Source organism: Felis catus, chromosome A2 (genome assembly GCF_018350175.1).
Source record: "Felis catus isolate Fca126 chromosome A2, F.catus_Fca126_mat1.0, whole genome shotgun sequence".
In the NCBI taxonomy this organism is placed as follows: Eukaryota; Metazoa; Chordata; class Mammalia; order Carnivora; family Felidae; genus Felis; species Felis catus.
In genome coordinates, this window is record NC_058369.1 from 23,222,354 (window position 1) to 23,239,139 (window position 16,786).

Consider the following 16,786-nt stretch of genomic DNA (forward strand, 5'->3'; position numbering starts at 1 on the left):
TTTGTGTGTTCACCACATCTGGCCTTTATTTGAAACTCCACCTCAAAGTATTTCATAGCACAGAATATCTTTCCTTATTAAATTCTCCCCCACATATTTTTTTCATAAAACAGGCACCAAAAACTACAAACCTACCCGTGGCTCTCAAAGTATCTGTTTATAAACCTTTGGAAACCGTTCGCAATTCGTTAATCACATTTTCAAAGGAAGTTACAGTTTATAGATACACTAACAAATGCCATATCCGATGCCTCAGCCCCAGTAACAAGATCCTCACGCAGGGAAGCAGGGAGTGGGGCTGGTGGATCCGGGATGTGTCACAGGCTGAATCCCACGGGATAGGGGAGATCTGGCCTGGGAGTCAGATTTACTTCTCGTTCTGTCACTCTTACACTGTGGCCTCCCGTGTGTCCTCTCGGGGAGAAAGTAGGGGATCAGCTGTGCTCAAACATAGTAGTCTATCTTGATTAACAGTGAGGTATTTTGCAAATCACATGTTCCTAAAGAACCGTTAGGAACACTTCACTTAAAATGTACTTTAAAAGTGGTTCATTTACAAGGAAAATAATAAAGGCATTAAATATATACAAATCACAACTCCAGTGACTACTTACGTTTGAAACCCAAACCAGCTTTAAAACAACATCTTTAGAAAGGGAAGGGGGTAATGTGGAGAGAATGTGTTGGTACCTGAAACATCTAAGGGCATAAAGATTTCAGTCACAGCTTGATCCAGGCACACACGCCATGTTTTCAGGACTCTCTTCCTGTCTCTTCTCTGCTTTCTCTGCGCTGGCTTCATTCTCAGGAAGGCTCTCTCCAAGCAGAAGCAGAGATGTTTATGAGGAGCTCAAGTTCACGTCCTGCCACCTTAATGATGCTAGTGGATGCACAGCTCTTTTATCCGGATAAATCCAAGAAAGCATCCCAGATTGGGTCTAATCTGGGTTGGCATGAGTTATATACCCAGCTCTGAACCAATCTCTGTGTCCTGGAGAGATGTGGGTCTCCTTACATGCTCAGGTCACTTGCCCACCTCTGAACCAGGATGGTCTTGCTTTCCCAAGAACTATATTTATGGAGCATAGGGCCCAAGGTCTTCCCCTGGAAGAAAGCAAGGTGATTGCCCTGGAAAACGTGAGGGATGGGTGGGGGCAGTGCACAGCACAGATGTCTTCCTCTTGGAAGTCTAATCTCTAGCCTTCCAATGTGCTTTCTAAATGGGAGAAAAAATAAAGGTGGATCTAGGGTCATTATGCTTGAGTTTACTTACCACCCTCAATCTGTTTTGTCTTATGCAACAGCCACTGACTTTTCCTTCTCTCGCTCAGAGTAATCACTCTGCTACATTACTGCTTGATCTCTAATGGGAGACCATTAACAAAGACCCAAATGGGAAGTCTTTCAGACTGGTTTCACATACCTGGTTAAGCAGACATTGTGGTGGGGCATTCCTTTTTTTTTTTTTTTTTTTTTTTTCCTTCTTTTTTTTTCTTTTATTTTTTCCTTCTTTTTTCCTTTTTTAGTGTTTATTGATTTTTGAGAGACGAGAGAGAGAGTCATTCCTAAAATGGAGTTCCAGAGCAAGTATCCCCAGTCCTGCCTGTTTCCTTCAATGAAACTAACTTATTTAGGCTCACTGGCTTGTGGACCAATACACTGGGAGTGCTTCTTCACCTCACGCTCTAAACTCTCCAGGTTCTCTGAGTATCAAAAGTGCAATGTACTGAATTTCTTGAGTGTTTGACAGCTGGGAGTGGTCAGAAGGCCAGGCTTCTCTAAGCATTAGAAAATTGCCAAATACCATCTAAAAGGACTTGGGTGCTTTAGCACAGGTATGGATTTTTCTGCTGCGAGAGTCTCAAGTCCCAGATGAGGTATATAGTATGCAAGTCTTGGTGCTTAAGATACACACCAGGAGGAGGTGCATGACTGTGACTCTCTGACACAACCATCTTCAACAAACACCTCCTTCCTGCCTATGGTTTGCAGAGCAGAATCACTGACTGCGTCTCCTTCATTTTAAGGAAATGACGTAGAAGCCAACTGTATACAAGACCCATGATCTTGTTGGCCAAGATGATGGGTCTCAGGAATCATGCTAGCATATTAAGGATTTATTCTGTGCCAGAAATGTGTTTGTCAATTTATACACACTATCTAGTTCATTCTCTCAATCTACCATTGCCACAGAGGCACTATTGTTTCTCTTATTTTGCAAGTGAGAAAAGGGGAACATGAAGCCACTGGGCCCCTTGTGTAAGATCATGTGCCCAGTAAGTGGCAGAAACACTTTGTCTAACAAAAGACAAGTGGATACTTTTGGTGCTCAGGACCTCGGCAGTCTTCCTGAGTTTCTTTAGGAGTGGCTGAAATAGCATGATGCTCAGACACGAAAATTTGGTCGGGGGCTGGTGGTGAGTGGGGATGTCCTGCACACTCTGGTTATATCATGTTATCTAATGTGTCATGGAATTTGTTATTGAACTTATGATGGGCTCTTTTCCAATACGCATGGTGGGCAATACATTGACCTTCGGGGGGGTGGAGCAGAATTAAGAGTGATGAACTGCAAGCGAGTCCTTGGAAAAGAAAGAAAGGCTATTTAGCTGGCTTTATTTATATCCTTAGTACCTGGTCCTTACTAGGGGTCCAATAAATGTATTTGAGTAAATAAATAAAGGAGAATTTTGTAATGACCAAAGGAAGTGCTTCTCACAAAAATGTGGTGTAGACCTAGTGTTACATGGCCCAAGAAACTGTAAAGGCTTTGCCCTTAGTGGCCAGAGGCTGGGCTGCATGAGCTTCTGGCGTTCCTCCTGGCTCTTAGGAGTAGGGTTCTTACTGAAATGGAACATGGGGGCCGTTAGACAGTTAACAGAGGCCCAAGAGTGTCTGACTCTTGCTGCTCGAAGGGACGTGTGGAGTCTTACTTAGCATCATGTGCCCCCTTCCCCATCACACCTCCTCACTGAAAGCTGTGGGTGACAACCCCATGGACCTCGTTCCTGTTCCTCCCACTTGGCCCCAGCCTGGCACTTGCCAGGGCCAGAGCTTCTGTGAGCACACGAACTTTCCGTAACAGGATCCAGCCATGAATCTGCTGTCATTTACAGCAGCTTTGCAGGGAACCACTTCCCTCCCTCTTCAACTGCAGTGGATCCGATGTCCTAAAACTGGCCATGAACAGCTGCTCATTGGAAAGCCTGAGAGCCGGGAGAGGAAGGGTGGTTGACCTGGGTGATCTGAGCCCACTGCCCCTTGGAGCCAATGCAGCCTTCCTGAGTGGTGCAGTGGGCACTTTCCAGAGAGGTCTCAGCACTCCTGAAATACACTTGACAGGGAAAACAAGAGAGGAGGAGAGCCACTGGGCCCTGTTTGGCTCTACAGTGACTACCCTGTCTGGCCTCTGTTCCCTGGGTTCCACTGGGGGCCCATTTAGACCTGTTTGGTTCAGCACACTGGCAGTGAGTCTCTCCTTCACACCCATGTGCCTTCAGCACCTTCTCTCAGCAGTAGCCAAGCAGTGTCCAAAATGGTAACCTGTGGTTTTATGGTCTTAACACACTTACAGTGACACTGCATCTCATTTAAAATCTTACCAATTCAATCCAAAGATGACCAGTTTAGAGATAAAATCAAAAAAGAAAAAGGCTATACATACATACATACTTTTTTCTAGTATGCCATCAGCCACATCTTATGAACTTGTAAAGGGGCTGCTTATCTTTAGCCTGCAGTAGAGGGCAGACTTTCCTACATTATAAACATCCCCACAACCAGCATTAAAGGCCCTGAGGCACAGGACCATCCAGACACAGGAACATCCAGTTGGTAAAATGGTAGGCTTGCAGGGTGACTAACACCAGTGATCTAGGGAGAAAAAATGAAAACCACTTCCCCAGTTATTAATGCACTCATCAGCTTTTCCAGAGAAATGCCCGAATGGCCGTTAAATCTGACAGGGACTCCCAGTACCCACATCTACTCCAGGTGAAGGAGCTGCGCTTAGCTCAGTACTGCTATAGACAGCATGATAGCAAGTAGAAGGTTCTGTGTGTCTACAAAATGGTACCAGGATGTTGAGCCCAACTGTGGAGATCAGTACTTTTGTTTCCTAGCCAAGGAATTAGGGGGTAGCTTTGGGACAGGAGGTAGGGGTGGGAGAACTATAAAACAAAGGGTTATGACTAGATGTTTGGTAAACTGTCTACAAAGCCCTTTCCTATGTCATGAAGGGGTGGTCTTTGAAACTTAGGAGTAGAGAAGGATCTCCCCCATTCCACACACATACCATCCAGGCAGAGGGGAAATTTTGCTTGGTTTCTGGCGTGTTTGGAGCCAATGAGTCCAGTAGGTAAATTCATATCAAGTAGAGTTGGCTTGTTATTCCCCAGCTCAGAGCGACTGGCCTCGGCTTCCCTGCTATTAAAACCCCTAGGACTGTGCCCTGCCGGGCTTCTCACCAATATCTCTCTACTCATGGTTCCTGTCAGAGAAACGGGGCTTGGGGAGATAAAGGCTGCCCTGGCTGCTGATCTCATGGAAATATTTTGTTTTCTTTTCCTTTTCTCCCTGCCAGTACGAGGAAGGAAAAAAGCGAAGGAAACCTAACTACAGTAGCGTTGACCTCTCGGAGGTAGAGTGGGAAGACCGGGATGATGTGGTAAGTGACTGATGAGGAGGGAGCTCCACTGTACCCACTTCTGTACCGGGAGGCCATCCTAGGAGGTGGCCACCGCAGGGACATGGAGACAATGGGCCCTTTTGATGGCATTTGGGGTTTATAACTCTCCTGCTGGTTGGAAAAACTGCAGATAGGCCTGCTTTGTGCATTTGGCCAAAACCAGCTCCTGTCTGGTCCCTTCTGCTGTGGATTAATCCAGACCCTTCCTCAGTGCCGTTTATGGGGCGTTGCTGCCCTCAGGGGAGCCTGGCCAGACAGCAGAAGGCTCTGCCCACCACAAAGTCAGGGCCACAGTGCACTTGTAGGGACACCATGGGCCAGCCCTTATTTTTAAAGAGCGGCTTAGCAGGCCCTTATTTTAAAGAGCTTAGCAGGCCCACCTCCCATTTGCACGGCTGGCAGTGTATTTCCTGGGCCGTCTCAGCCTTCCCCATCCTGGCCACACTGCCAGCAGCACACACGCTTCTTTCCCGCGCGGATTCAGCCTTCGGCACTGTATCAAAAGCTTTCCTTATGCCCAAGACTTAACCCCGTCTGTCTTCTTGTTACTTCCTCAATAAATCAGATTTGTTCGACATGGCTGCCTTTGCATGAATGTAGGCAGACTGTCCTTAATTAAATTGTCACTTCCCATGAGTTCCTGCCTTGATCCTTGTTCTTTCCTTTCTCTGTGGTATCTCTGTGCAGGGCCATGGTTCTCTGCCCTCACCCTCCCTGATTTGTCCAGGGTTCTTTCTGCAGTTTCACCATTGAGACACAAATGTTTCTGTCCCTCAGTCTGTCCTATTTCCCAAAGGGTTGTTGAGGGGAACCACCTGGACTCCCCAGCTGGGTTACCGGGCCTTTCAGAAACATGGCCAGCATCACTGTTCTCTGGCTGTCATTTTTCTTCTCATCAAGTCCTCTACTCCCTGGACATCTCAGCTAGCATAAATCTTGGATTCTCTTCCTTGCCTATAAATTGCAAGAGGTGTATCTGTTTTAGAAATTTAGCCGATTTCCTTCTTCATCTGTACTAAGACTCTTTAAACTCAAGTTAAAACAAAATAATGGCTGGTTGGTTAAAAGCTACTTCCTAACCTGCCCTCTTTTCCCAGGGGCTGGTGGCCTGATGTCAAGTCAGCTCAACGACCTGATACGGTTTACATCTCCTTGTTCTTTTAAACGTGGTCATTGGGGTCTTTACATTGTACTGTGCCTGATGCCCATGCCCTCCCTTTTCAACCTGCTCTTCCCAAGAAGCAGGCTAGCGCAGTTGTGAGGGGCACCCCTCCAGGCATTAGCCTACCTGGGTTCAGATCCCACGTTAGTTATTTGCTGGCTATTGATCCCAAGCATGCAATTATCCTCTCCGTGCCTCAATTTTGTTGTTTTGTTCTTTTTTCCCAATAAAATGAGTATGATGATAATACTCATCATATGACATCAGTTGTGAATCTTAAATGTGTAAATATGCCAAGGGATGAAAAGGTATTTATACCACTGTGCAGACATGGTGAGGCCCGTGAGTGGTGGCTGTTCTTCATACCATTCTCATCATCATTAATCCTCAGGGAACCTTCTCGTTAATGAAGGTCCCGTGGACTTACAGCTGCTAAATTGTCTCGTGAGTGTCTGAAGGGTGCATTCCATTGTTTTCCTTCCTCTTCCATCTTTACTTTATCGGTTGCTTTATTTTGACCTCCCTGGACCTTTTTGTTTCCTTTCCCAGAAGGCTGGAACCTTGTTGTCAACATGCTTCTCCATCAATTTCCTCTCATCCATTTTGATTAACGTGGGAGGCAAACTGGAGTATGCTTGCTCTTACTTCAGAGTCCTGCCATCCAGGGAGCAGGTCCTCTGCTCCTAAGCACAGAGCTGATGATGCTCTCACTTCTCCTTTGTGTGGAAGCGATTTATTACTTGGCTCACTTTATCTATCACCTATGCTCCAGTTAATTTTCAATGAGCTAATATCTCCTCTTATTAATAGTGGTTTCCCTGCCCTATCATCTTTTTCCCAGATTCCCAGACTCCTGAGCATGTTCTTCACCTCCATCTGACTCATAGGACTGGGCAAGGGGGGGGGGGGGGTCCACCTTCAGAATTCCCACATCTCCTACACGTTCAGTGTTCTTACTCTGCTTACAGTGGTCTCTCGTCTCTCTGACTCGGGTCCCTTGCCTCGTCTCTTTGAGGAACATGGCATACTCAAAGTGTCAATTCCTTCATCACCAGCATGTCTGGGGAAACCCAGGTCACCGTTTGTCTCCTAGAGATTTGCACTTCATTGATTGGAGAATGCTGGAACCCATACAAAGCATCTTTGTGAAGTCTACACAGGATCCACCCTGCCCATATGTCCACCTCTGGGGTTTGCGTGTGAGTAGCAGAGGGCAGGCTTTTGGTCAAGATCTGGGAAAGCACCTTGCAAGCAGGGCCAACTGAGGAAGAAGCAGCTTGAGTCTGCCCAGCTGCAGAGAACGTCTTGGAAGGTGCATCCTACTTCTCTTGGCAGCTCGGCTCTAGTTGAATAAAATAACGGTATTTATAACATAGACCCTGTATCCTTCCAAAAAAAGATGTGAGGTCACATAAACTATTAAAACACGTGCAAAATAGATTGGCTAAATTTAAAATTTTTTAAAGAGAAAGAAATTAGAAACCATTTAGAGGAGGATGAGCAGAACCGCTGGCCCAGGCTCCAGGTGACTTAGGCATCACATCAACAACACAGTGAGTAGAACAGATCTTCAGGGACCCATGAGCCAAGAAGCGAGGCTGAGCCACCCATAGCCCAGCCTGAATCCCTGGTGTTGATCACCTCTGGGAAGGAAAAAATAGCTTTTAAAATGGTATTTATTCTTTGGTTATGAATTCCCAGAGAAGGTTGAAGGAAGTGAGGATATTTTTCTTACTTCTGTTGCCTGTTAGTCATTCCCAAACTCTCCACAGGGAACATGATTATTCCTATAAAGAGGAAAAAAAACTAATATAAATAATAGTAACTGACATATATTTGAACTCTTCCTACAAGCCAGCTCTCCTATAAGTGCTCTATGTGGATGACCTGGTTTATTCTACACAATCGTCCTTTGAAGTAGGTGTTATTGCCATCCTCATTTTGCAGGTGAGGAAACTGAGACAGAGAACTGATTGGTCCACGGGCTCACAGTATGGATTCCAGCCCAGGCAGTCTGGCCCCAAAGCTCTTGACCACATCGGTATGCCTTAGAGAGAGCCTTTGCGTCCAAGAGTCCTTGAAGACTGTATCAGTGCCTCAGTATTCTCATAGTATCCTCCCCGGAGTGGTGCAGCAAAGATGGGGGTCCTTGCACCCAGATGCTAAACAAAAGCTTGCCATGGGGTGTTGTTGCAATTACCAGCCTGTCAGATCCTGCCTCTGGTCCAACTGACATCCCTTTGTTGCCGTGTGAGCCTTGTCTACAGCCCTGCAATTAACTCATGTTTCTCCTTACCTAGGATGATTCTGGAGGAAATGTCCTTTGTGTCTTCTTTCTAAAGCCCCATGAACCTCTTCTCCCGGGGTAAATTTCTGAGAACTGTGCCCATTTAGGTTGTTCTTTTTTATACCTACTCCAGTGTCTCTGCAGTTCATGCTTGAGCCCAGGACCCCAAACCAAGCACAGCCCACCTGAAAGAGAGAGAGAGAGAGAGAGAGAGAGAGAGAGAGAGAGAGAGAGAGAGGATTTTGATTTTGTTGTACAGATGCTCTGTGCCCGAGTCTGTTTTCATATTCTGGGTAAATGCTTACTGGAAATGATAGACCTGTTTATCTCCTGCTTCTCCTTTCCCCTTTAATCTGTTGGAGTGGCCCAGATTGCATGTCTTTGGGGGCCTGGATGTGCGTGCCACTTGTGCACCAGGAAAGGTGAGGCTCGTGTTCTGATGTGGATAACAAACCACCATTAGCAGGATAAGGTATCATTATATACTTACGCATAAAACCTAAGGTGATCAACAAATATCTGAGGGAAACTTCCTTGTTTTTAAATATAATTTATTGTCAAACTGACTTCCATATACTACCCAGTGCTCATCCCAACAAGTGCCCTCCTCAGTGCCCATTACCTACTTTCCCCTCTCCCCCACACCCCGACAACCCTTAGTTTGTGTTCTGTATTTAAGAGTCTCTTATGGTTTGCCTCCCTCCCTTTCCATTTGTAATTTTTGTCCCCCTCCCCCATAGTCTTCTGTTAAGTTTCTCAAGATCCACATAGGAGTGAAAACATACAATATCTGTCCTTCTCTGACTGATTTACTTCACTGGACATTACTCCAGTTCCGTCCACGTTGCTGCAAATGGCCCGATTTCATTCTTTCTCGTTACCAAGTAGTATTCCATTGTATATATAAACCACATCTTCTTTATCCATCCATCAATCGTTGGACATTTAGGCTCTTCCCATAATTTGGCTCTTGAAAGTGCTGCTGTAAACATTGGGGTACAAATGCCCCTATGCATCAGCACTCCTGTATCCCTTGGGTAAATTCCTAGTAGCGCTATTGCTGGGTCATAGGGTAGATCTATTTTTAATTTTTTGAGGAAACTCCACACTGTTTTCCAGAGCGTCTACGTGAGGGAAACTTCTTTAGTAAGCTTTAACACAGGAGGAAGAGCTGTAGGCTCCCAATGGGACCAGAAGCATGACCACTAGCTTGAGCATGGGTGCTTTGAATGGTCAGCAAAGCTGCCTCAGCTTCAGGGTGCAGGCGAGAGACAGACTCACTGGGGGCTCTGGGAAGCACGTGTGACCTGGATAACGCAGGGGCCAGGGGAAGGAGGATGGCTTTTATCGACCGGGGAGCCTGATCACCATCACCAGAAAACTATTTTCAGCTCGGAGAGGTTTGACCTTTATTTTATCAGCTACACTATGATGAAAGCTGCTTTCATGTGCACCGCATTATCACACTTGCATCAGATAGGAAAAAAGAGAGGTATATCATTGATGCTTTAATTTGCTCTTCTTTGACACCATTAAGTGGAACATCTGCACGGGTGATTTTTTTAATGACTACATAATATGCTAACATATGGGCACACCCAGACTTGTTGGGGAACTTTCCTCCACCAGGCCATGTTCATTTCTCCAGTTGCTCATCGCTGTCGTCCAGGTAGTGGCAAATTCAAGGGCTATTTGGACAGCTCTGAGCAGCACCGTCGATCACGCCCTTCCTGGCCTGGTTGGGGTGTATAGCTTCCTTACCGCCCCACCGCTCTGGTCTCTGCTCCGCGTATGCCTCTGCCATCCTGTCTTGTGCGCTAGCTGTACTTACTGTAAGATGTGTGGGGTCAAACCTCCGTCTCCTCAGATGGAAAAGTGACATTTCTAGACCGTTTCAGTCTTCCAGTGCTGTTTCCATCACTCAGTCCATTGAAAAAGTACAAAACCCCCTTTCCTCTTGTGGCAACAAGGACAGAAACCACCTTCCTGTCAGCCCTAGTTCACAGTACCAGACGGGAGAGCCTACTGGAAAATTAAAACCTCAGACTGGTGGGGCACCTGAATGGCTTGTTTAGTTAAGCATCTGACTCTTGATTTCAGCTCAGGTCATGATCATGATCTCACTATTTGTGGGATCAAGCCCCACTGTCATCGGAGAGCCCATTTGGGATTCTCTCTCTCCTTCTCTCTGCCCTTCCCTGACTCACGTGCGCTCTCTCTGTCTCTCTCTAAATAATAATCTTTTAAAAAGCCACCTCAGACATTTCATGGTCAAGTTTAAATTAAAACTTTTCTTTGATTTAAAAAAAAAATCCAGAAATAACATACATTATTTTTATATTCATGCTCTACAGTTGTATATGAATGCTTTACATTTGTCCAAATGCTTTCTCTCCTGATTTGAGAAACAAAAATAATGACGTGGGTTTAAGGGGCAGAGAGCCTGTGTGACCGTAGACAAGTTTTTTTTCATTTTGTGCCTCAGTTTCCCCACCTGTAAAACAGGGATAATAATTGTGCCTTATTTTGAGGGTTTTAAAACCTGAACCTGACACATAGTAAGAGCTTAGCAGACAGTGTCTGTAAGTATTGTCTGGGCTTTATACGACTGATCAACACCGTTATGCAGCACCTGATGGGATCCTGGGGTCTGGGAGGCCTCACTTAGAACACTTTTGATGGGATGAATGAAAGAGGAGTAAAGGTAGCCACAGAGAGGTCACAGAACAGTGGTCTGTGTCACCAGTAAGACTTGAGTCTTGATATCCTGGGTTATTTCTCTTTACCATGGGCTGACCCTTTTTCATTCTGGGCTGACCTGCAGGTTGTAAAGAGCCACGATTTTAACACAGGAACTGGGGAGGGGGGCGCGGTGCAGGGGGGTTCCCATAATCCGTTATTTGTTCATGAGCAGCACTTCCAAGCAATGAAACCTATTAAGAGACATCAGAGTGCATCACAGAGTAAGGTGTATTTCTTATGTGGCTCACAGTCAAAGTTGGAAAGACATCGGTTTGGAGCATGGGCATCTGTGGTCAAGCAAACTCAAGCTTGAATTCTGATTCCTTAAGCTCTTGACCGGGGTCTGACATCAAAGGGAAGGGGGAGGATGGTAATGACAGTGATTGGAGGTGATGACGGTGGACAACAAACATGTGCTCGGTGCTTAGGGTGGACGAGGCTGTCTTCTAAATATCAGTGCATCTGCTTCCCATGACAACTCCGTGAGTTGGGTGCTGTCTTTAGTTCCATTTTGTAGGAAAGGAAACTGAGACACAGAGAGGGTAAGCGAGTTGTCCAAGATCGTAAGCTCTGGCTCTGGAGTCCACTTCCTAACTATAGTGCTATTCTGCATACAAGTAGGTGTTCAATAAGTGTAATCTGTTTTTGTTAAAATTGAAGAAAAGAGAAAGACCAGACTAATCATCCAACCATTTGCCTCCAGAGAGTATCAGTGACCTTGGCCTTGGAGCCGCCTGGGGATGATGCTGATTGTTCAGTGCTACTGGGGGTTGGGGGCGGGGTGGTAGGGACTCATGGAGAAGCTTACCTAATCTCCGACTTGCCTGGGGAATGTGAGAGGGGAGGGTCCCAAATGGCTTTAGGCAGGCACCAGAAAGAGGAAAAATGAAAACCATGTTAAAGATAAATCGAGCCGTTCTTAAAAGTTAGAAAGTAGACTTAATTAGGACCAGCTCTCCCCATCCAAAACCACAAAAGTTAAAATGGGAAAATATTTCCAGAAATGCCCATTATGTGTTGTTAAAAAATATCTAGAGTAAAATATATGTTTTATTTTATACATGCCTCCAGCTAAAAATTATGCTTTTGACTCTCTCTCACAGAAGACGGGAATGTGAACCCAAATCTAGACAGCCCCGAATCAAATTTAGGTTGCTTGCAAACATTACAGTTTTCTATCGGCCAGATCTTAGTCAAGCTCCTCAGAGGAGAGAAGAGGGGAGAGAATTAAAAAAAAAAAAAAAAAAAAAAAAAAAAAAACAAGCACAAGGCCAGGAAAGAGTCTCTCCTGACAGGCTGTGGCATGTTAGCATCTGCTCCTGTTCCATTAAATGGCATACCCTTCGTCTCCCATTGGTGCCCATGTCTTTCATCACTGCGTCTGCTGTCCTTCTGTGAACCCACAGAAGGGCCACACATAATTAGAAGAGGTCAGCCAGGGGCGGGAGGAGAGCATGAGGCTCACTGTCCCTAGATGGGACCTCCAGAACTCAGATACCGGGTTGCCCTGTCACTGCCCGTGAACCATAAGCGAGACCATTAACTGGCTCAGATTTCTCCGAGAGCATTTGAAGATGCTTCGTGCCATAGAAAGCGAATCCCTGTCTTCCAAATGGTTGGCTTAAAAAAATACCATGTAGGAAAATATCTTTAACTTGATTATGTTTTGAAAAACGATTTCTTCATGACAAACTAGTACCCTTTTTGAAAACGCAACTTGTCCCCAGAGACATTCTTGCCCTCATGAGTGTTTTCGCGGTCGTTGGGGCTTCGTTCTCTGACTCTCAGGCGTCGTCCACATAGCCCAGGCTTTTTCATCGGGGCTGCCCCGAGGTTTACACGAGCACCCCAAACTGAAGTCGAAAGTCATTTGTCGCTGTTAGCCTCTCTCCCCGGGTATAGCGGCTGTTGGATGTGTACTCTGGAGAAGCCCTGTTCTAGAGCGCCGGTGCTTGGCATGCACCACCAAATGTGCTCCCTAGCTGCAGGACGCAAGCTGCCCAGAGGGCACGCAACCTAGGAAAGGACTAATACCAGCTTCCTTCTGTCGTTTCAGTTAAGAAACGCCATGGTGAACCGAAAGACTGGGAAGTTCTCTATGGAGGTGAAGAAGACAGTGGACAAAGGGGTACATTTTTCTCAAACATTCTAGCCGCTTTACTTTAAAACAAACCACTGTGAAAAATTAGCTTTGAAAGCTCTATCTGGAATAAATATCTTTCGCTGAGATCATTTTTCTCTTGTCTTTACTTATCTCAAACAAGATTCATGTAGTACTGTTAACGTGATCATAGCGTGTCCATTTATTTTTATTTATTTCTGAAAACGTCACCTAGCAGACTAACCATGTTTTCTTCTCTCTACGACTTTTTTTTTTCAATCTAGAAACGGGTTTTGGTGATGACAAATGACTACTATTATACAGACATCAAGGGTACCCCTTTCAGGTAGAGCTGACCATAATACATGGACATTCCATCAGATCCATCACTTGTGTTTGTACAAAACCTGCTGACGCTCTCAGAGCTCGTCATCTGAAGATAACCAAACACCCTGCCGAAAGGCTGGAAAGAGTGAGGAAGGGGCTTTTCCCAGGCTGCTTTTGTTTCTGTTTTCCAGAAGGGGGAAGATGGTTCAGGCTCACCTAGGAAGACTCACTCAATTTGTCATGGCTTTGCATCTCATTATCGAGCAAATAAGCTTTGGGGGTTCCAACTAAGGGTGGAGAGACCAGTTCAGAGGGTTACCAGGTTCCTTAACCATCTATCTAACTTGCTGCCCAGTGAGTTCCATTTCACCTTTTATTTCCATGATCAAAAAACAGGCCTTCAAACTAGGAAATAGCATATCCATCCTTACGTGTTGTGCTTCCATTTTAATTTCTCTGAAGTGTACTTCTGTGCTTGTCTACCTTTGAATCCTGTTATTTCTCTGTAAGAGTCCTGAAAAATGGCTTTGCCCCATTGCCTGCTCTCAGACATGCATGTGGCATTCTATAGTCTCCTGCTCCTGTGACCTTACTGCTGTAACACTTTTGTAGGAAGTGATTTCAGTGGGGCTGCTTCACATTCCCGAGCTGGTGCCTCACAGAGCTAAGGAGAGAAAGAATTTACTGACTATAGGTTAACCTGAAAAATAAATGATGGCATCGCTGTCATAGACTGCCAGGGATCCCGAGTTTAATTGCAGTTGGAAGCAGAGCAATCGAGGGAACATGGGACCGCTAAGTGGGTTTGCCAAATGAAGAGACTGTGTTTTCAAAATAGATTCTCTTATTTTAGAAAGGAGCTTAAATCAAGCTCGTGAGAGTGGGAAAAATCTACTAGACCAGGGATAGGGTTGGGCACAGATGCCCACAATGCAATAATGTGGCTACATGCTAGTGGTAGTGGAAATTTTTATGTTCACCCTTGGAAGGTTCCCTAGTCCTAAGCTCTAGGGTCTGGAAAGACCCATCTGTGGCTGAATGTAGGGCAGGAGTATGTAAGGTAGTGGTGAGGACCAGGGCGCATGGCTCTCGAGAGGGCATCCGAAAGAAGGGCTAGCAGTTTGCCACGCCTCTTTCAAGATGCACAAGAGCAGCCAATGGCTGCTGGCACTTCCAATCAGAAATTGCTTTGAAGCGGCTGATTGAACCTAAGAAAAATGAACACCAACTATAATCAGTGGGGTTTTGAAAGTAAACTGTTGGAAAAATTGTTTACAGAACATGAAGTGGAAATGTGAAAATGGAAAATAAAAAGTTAACCCACAAGTCTATTCCAGTCAATGCCATGGATTTCAAGGTCTGCTTTGTTTCTCTGCACAGCTTAGGTGTGGCGCTCTCCAGAGGCCATGGGAAATATTTCTTCCGAGGGAATGTAACCATTGAAGAAGGTAAGATGATGCTTTGACCCGTTTTATCTTTTAGGATGGGGGAAAGACCCCAGACCCAGCCATTGGGTTCATGAAAGATCTTGCTCATCTGTTCAACCCTCTCTCCAATCCCTGGGCATTTGACTCAACTGATTGCTCACTTGACAAGAGCTTGCTTTCTGAACGGTGGGAATCCCCCCACTAGGGGTGGCTTTCTTTATGGTTTTATTTGTTTATATTCTGCTTTAATCCAGAATTTAATTTGTTTAATTCTGCTTTAAACCTGTTGAGCCAACTCATAGGATCATCCACCAACTATCTTCTTCCCATGCAAAAAAAATCACGACCAAGAAAAATACAAAGTAGTGTAAAAATTCAAGCCCAGGAGGAATAAAATGAAAACAACGGTATGCAAGCCTTAGTCTTCTACAGTTGAGCCACAGATTTCATTTGTGCTTCAAGGCAGCCCAGGGGGAAAATATGATCATTTAAATGATATAGCTAGGTCAGAAAGAATAAGGAGCACCTTGAGATTCCCAGGTCCTCTTGTCTTCATAAAGCATAGGTGTACTCAAACTCCCAATGAACAGTAGCAGTTGTTACAGCCCTTGAAACTTTTAAACCACTGCCACACCCGTACTGCCCTTTACAACAACCCGGTAGCTCAGAGAAGTTGCCTTCCCCAGTATCACCAGTTCACAGGGAGGGGTGAGGCTGAGCTCTGAAAGTCTCCACTCCCCAAGTGGCCCTGAGTAAGTCACTCACCCAATCTGGGTGTTAGATTTTGCATCTCCACAGAGAAGGAGCAGGACCAGACCAGTGCTCTTTCTGGGTGTCCCCAGAAAGTATGGCGAAGAGCAGGAAGGTTGATTACAAGCCAGTTCTAATTGGTTCGAGCTGCTTACAAGTGCATGTAGTGAACTTCCAGAAGCTGGACCACTTTGGGGCTCTCTCCAATTTTGTAGTGGAGAGTGAAGAGATTGGTGGTCCCGAGATGCCAAGTTCCATAGCCAGCCTCTGGTCTACTGACAACTAGCGTGCATTGTTTTACAGGTGTGAGTCTTTGTCTCACAAGTCATTGTGAGAGCTTAAGGACTAGAAAGAAGATCGAAAGCTTCCGTTGTGCCCATTTCAGAGCTAATCAATCATATGGCCTCTTTTCCCAGAGACACATAAGACAGAGCAGGCAACTCTGTTACTTGGGCTAGATACTTAAAAGGATGTGTTCTCAGAAATTGCTTTTTTTTAACTTCTAGAATTTTCTGGTTGTATGAGCCCTGTGTGGCTCTGTGGATATCACTGTCCATGAAGCCAGAAAATACATGTCTAAACTATCTGAGGTGAAGCTGAGGGAACAGCTCATGGTCAGAACAATAGAGAGAGAGATTATTAATGGGTTATTTGCATCTCATGTGTCCATTTCCTTAGCCAATCCTCAGTACATGGGCTTACCTCTTTCTCTGTCTGTCTTTCTGTCTCTCTCTCTCTGTCTCTCTCTGTCTCCCTCTGTCTCTGTCTCTCTCTCTCTCTCTCTCTCTCTCTCTCTCTCACACACACACACACACACACACACAGTTGTTTTGCATTGTCTTTTGGGTCATTTCTTTAGCCATCACCTCTCCCTGTATGTTCCACAGCTGTGAGGCTGAGAAGTCATAGAATTTCAGAGCTAACTATAATCACCATGCAAGAAATTAGTTTGAACCCAAGCAAGGGGGAGACTATCTGGTTATCCACACAAATGAGGTCAGATCTTGCTTTCTCTGTTGGTTCTCTATAAATAAGAGGGCTTGCAATCCTGCCAACTTGGAGTACCTGAGCCTGAGAAAGCTACTTCCACTTGGGCCAAGTAGTAGAGGGTCCTGATCATAAGGGCCATGGCACAATTATTGTTCTGTTCTGTTCTTGGAGAAGGTAGGAGTTTCTTGGGGATGGCAACCACACTTCTGTGGGATCTTCCATAAGGAATGCTGCCCCACAGAATGTGGGAATTTTCAATATTGGGAATTTCCCATTGTCATATGTTACAAAGGTGGTCAACAGGTAGACATTG

The 16,786-nt window shown here is 45.4% G+C and overlaps 1 protein-coding gene across 3 annotated transcripts in view; it reads left to right on the forward strand.

Annotated features, from left to right (window-relative positions):
• Positions 1-16,786, forward strand: part of CACNA2D3 (calcium voltage-gated channel auxiliary subunit alpha2delta 3) — an 897,621-nt gene that overhangs the window by 670,914 nt on the left and 209,921 nt on the right. For all 3 annotated transcript variants that reach the window (XM_045051588.1, XM_023249840.2, XM_023249841.2), the window contains 4 exons: positions 4,583-4,666; positions 12,935-13,006; positions 13,264-13,325; positions 14,687-14,754. In XM_045051588.1, coding sequence (XP_044907523.1) covers positions 4,583-4,666; positions 12,935-13,006; positions 13,264-13,325; positions 14,687-14,754 — 286 coding nt within the window. The remainder of the gene's footprint in view (positions 1-4,582; positions 4,667-12,934; positions 13,007-13,263; positions 13,326-14,686; positions 14,755-16,786) is intronic.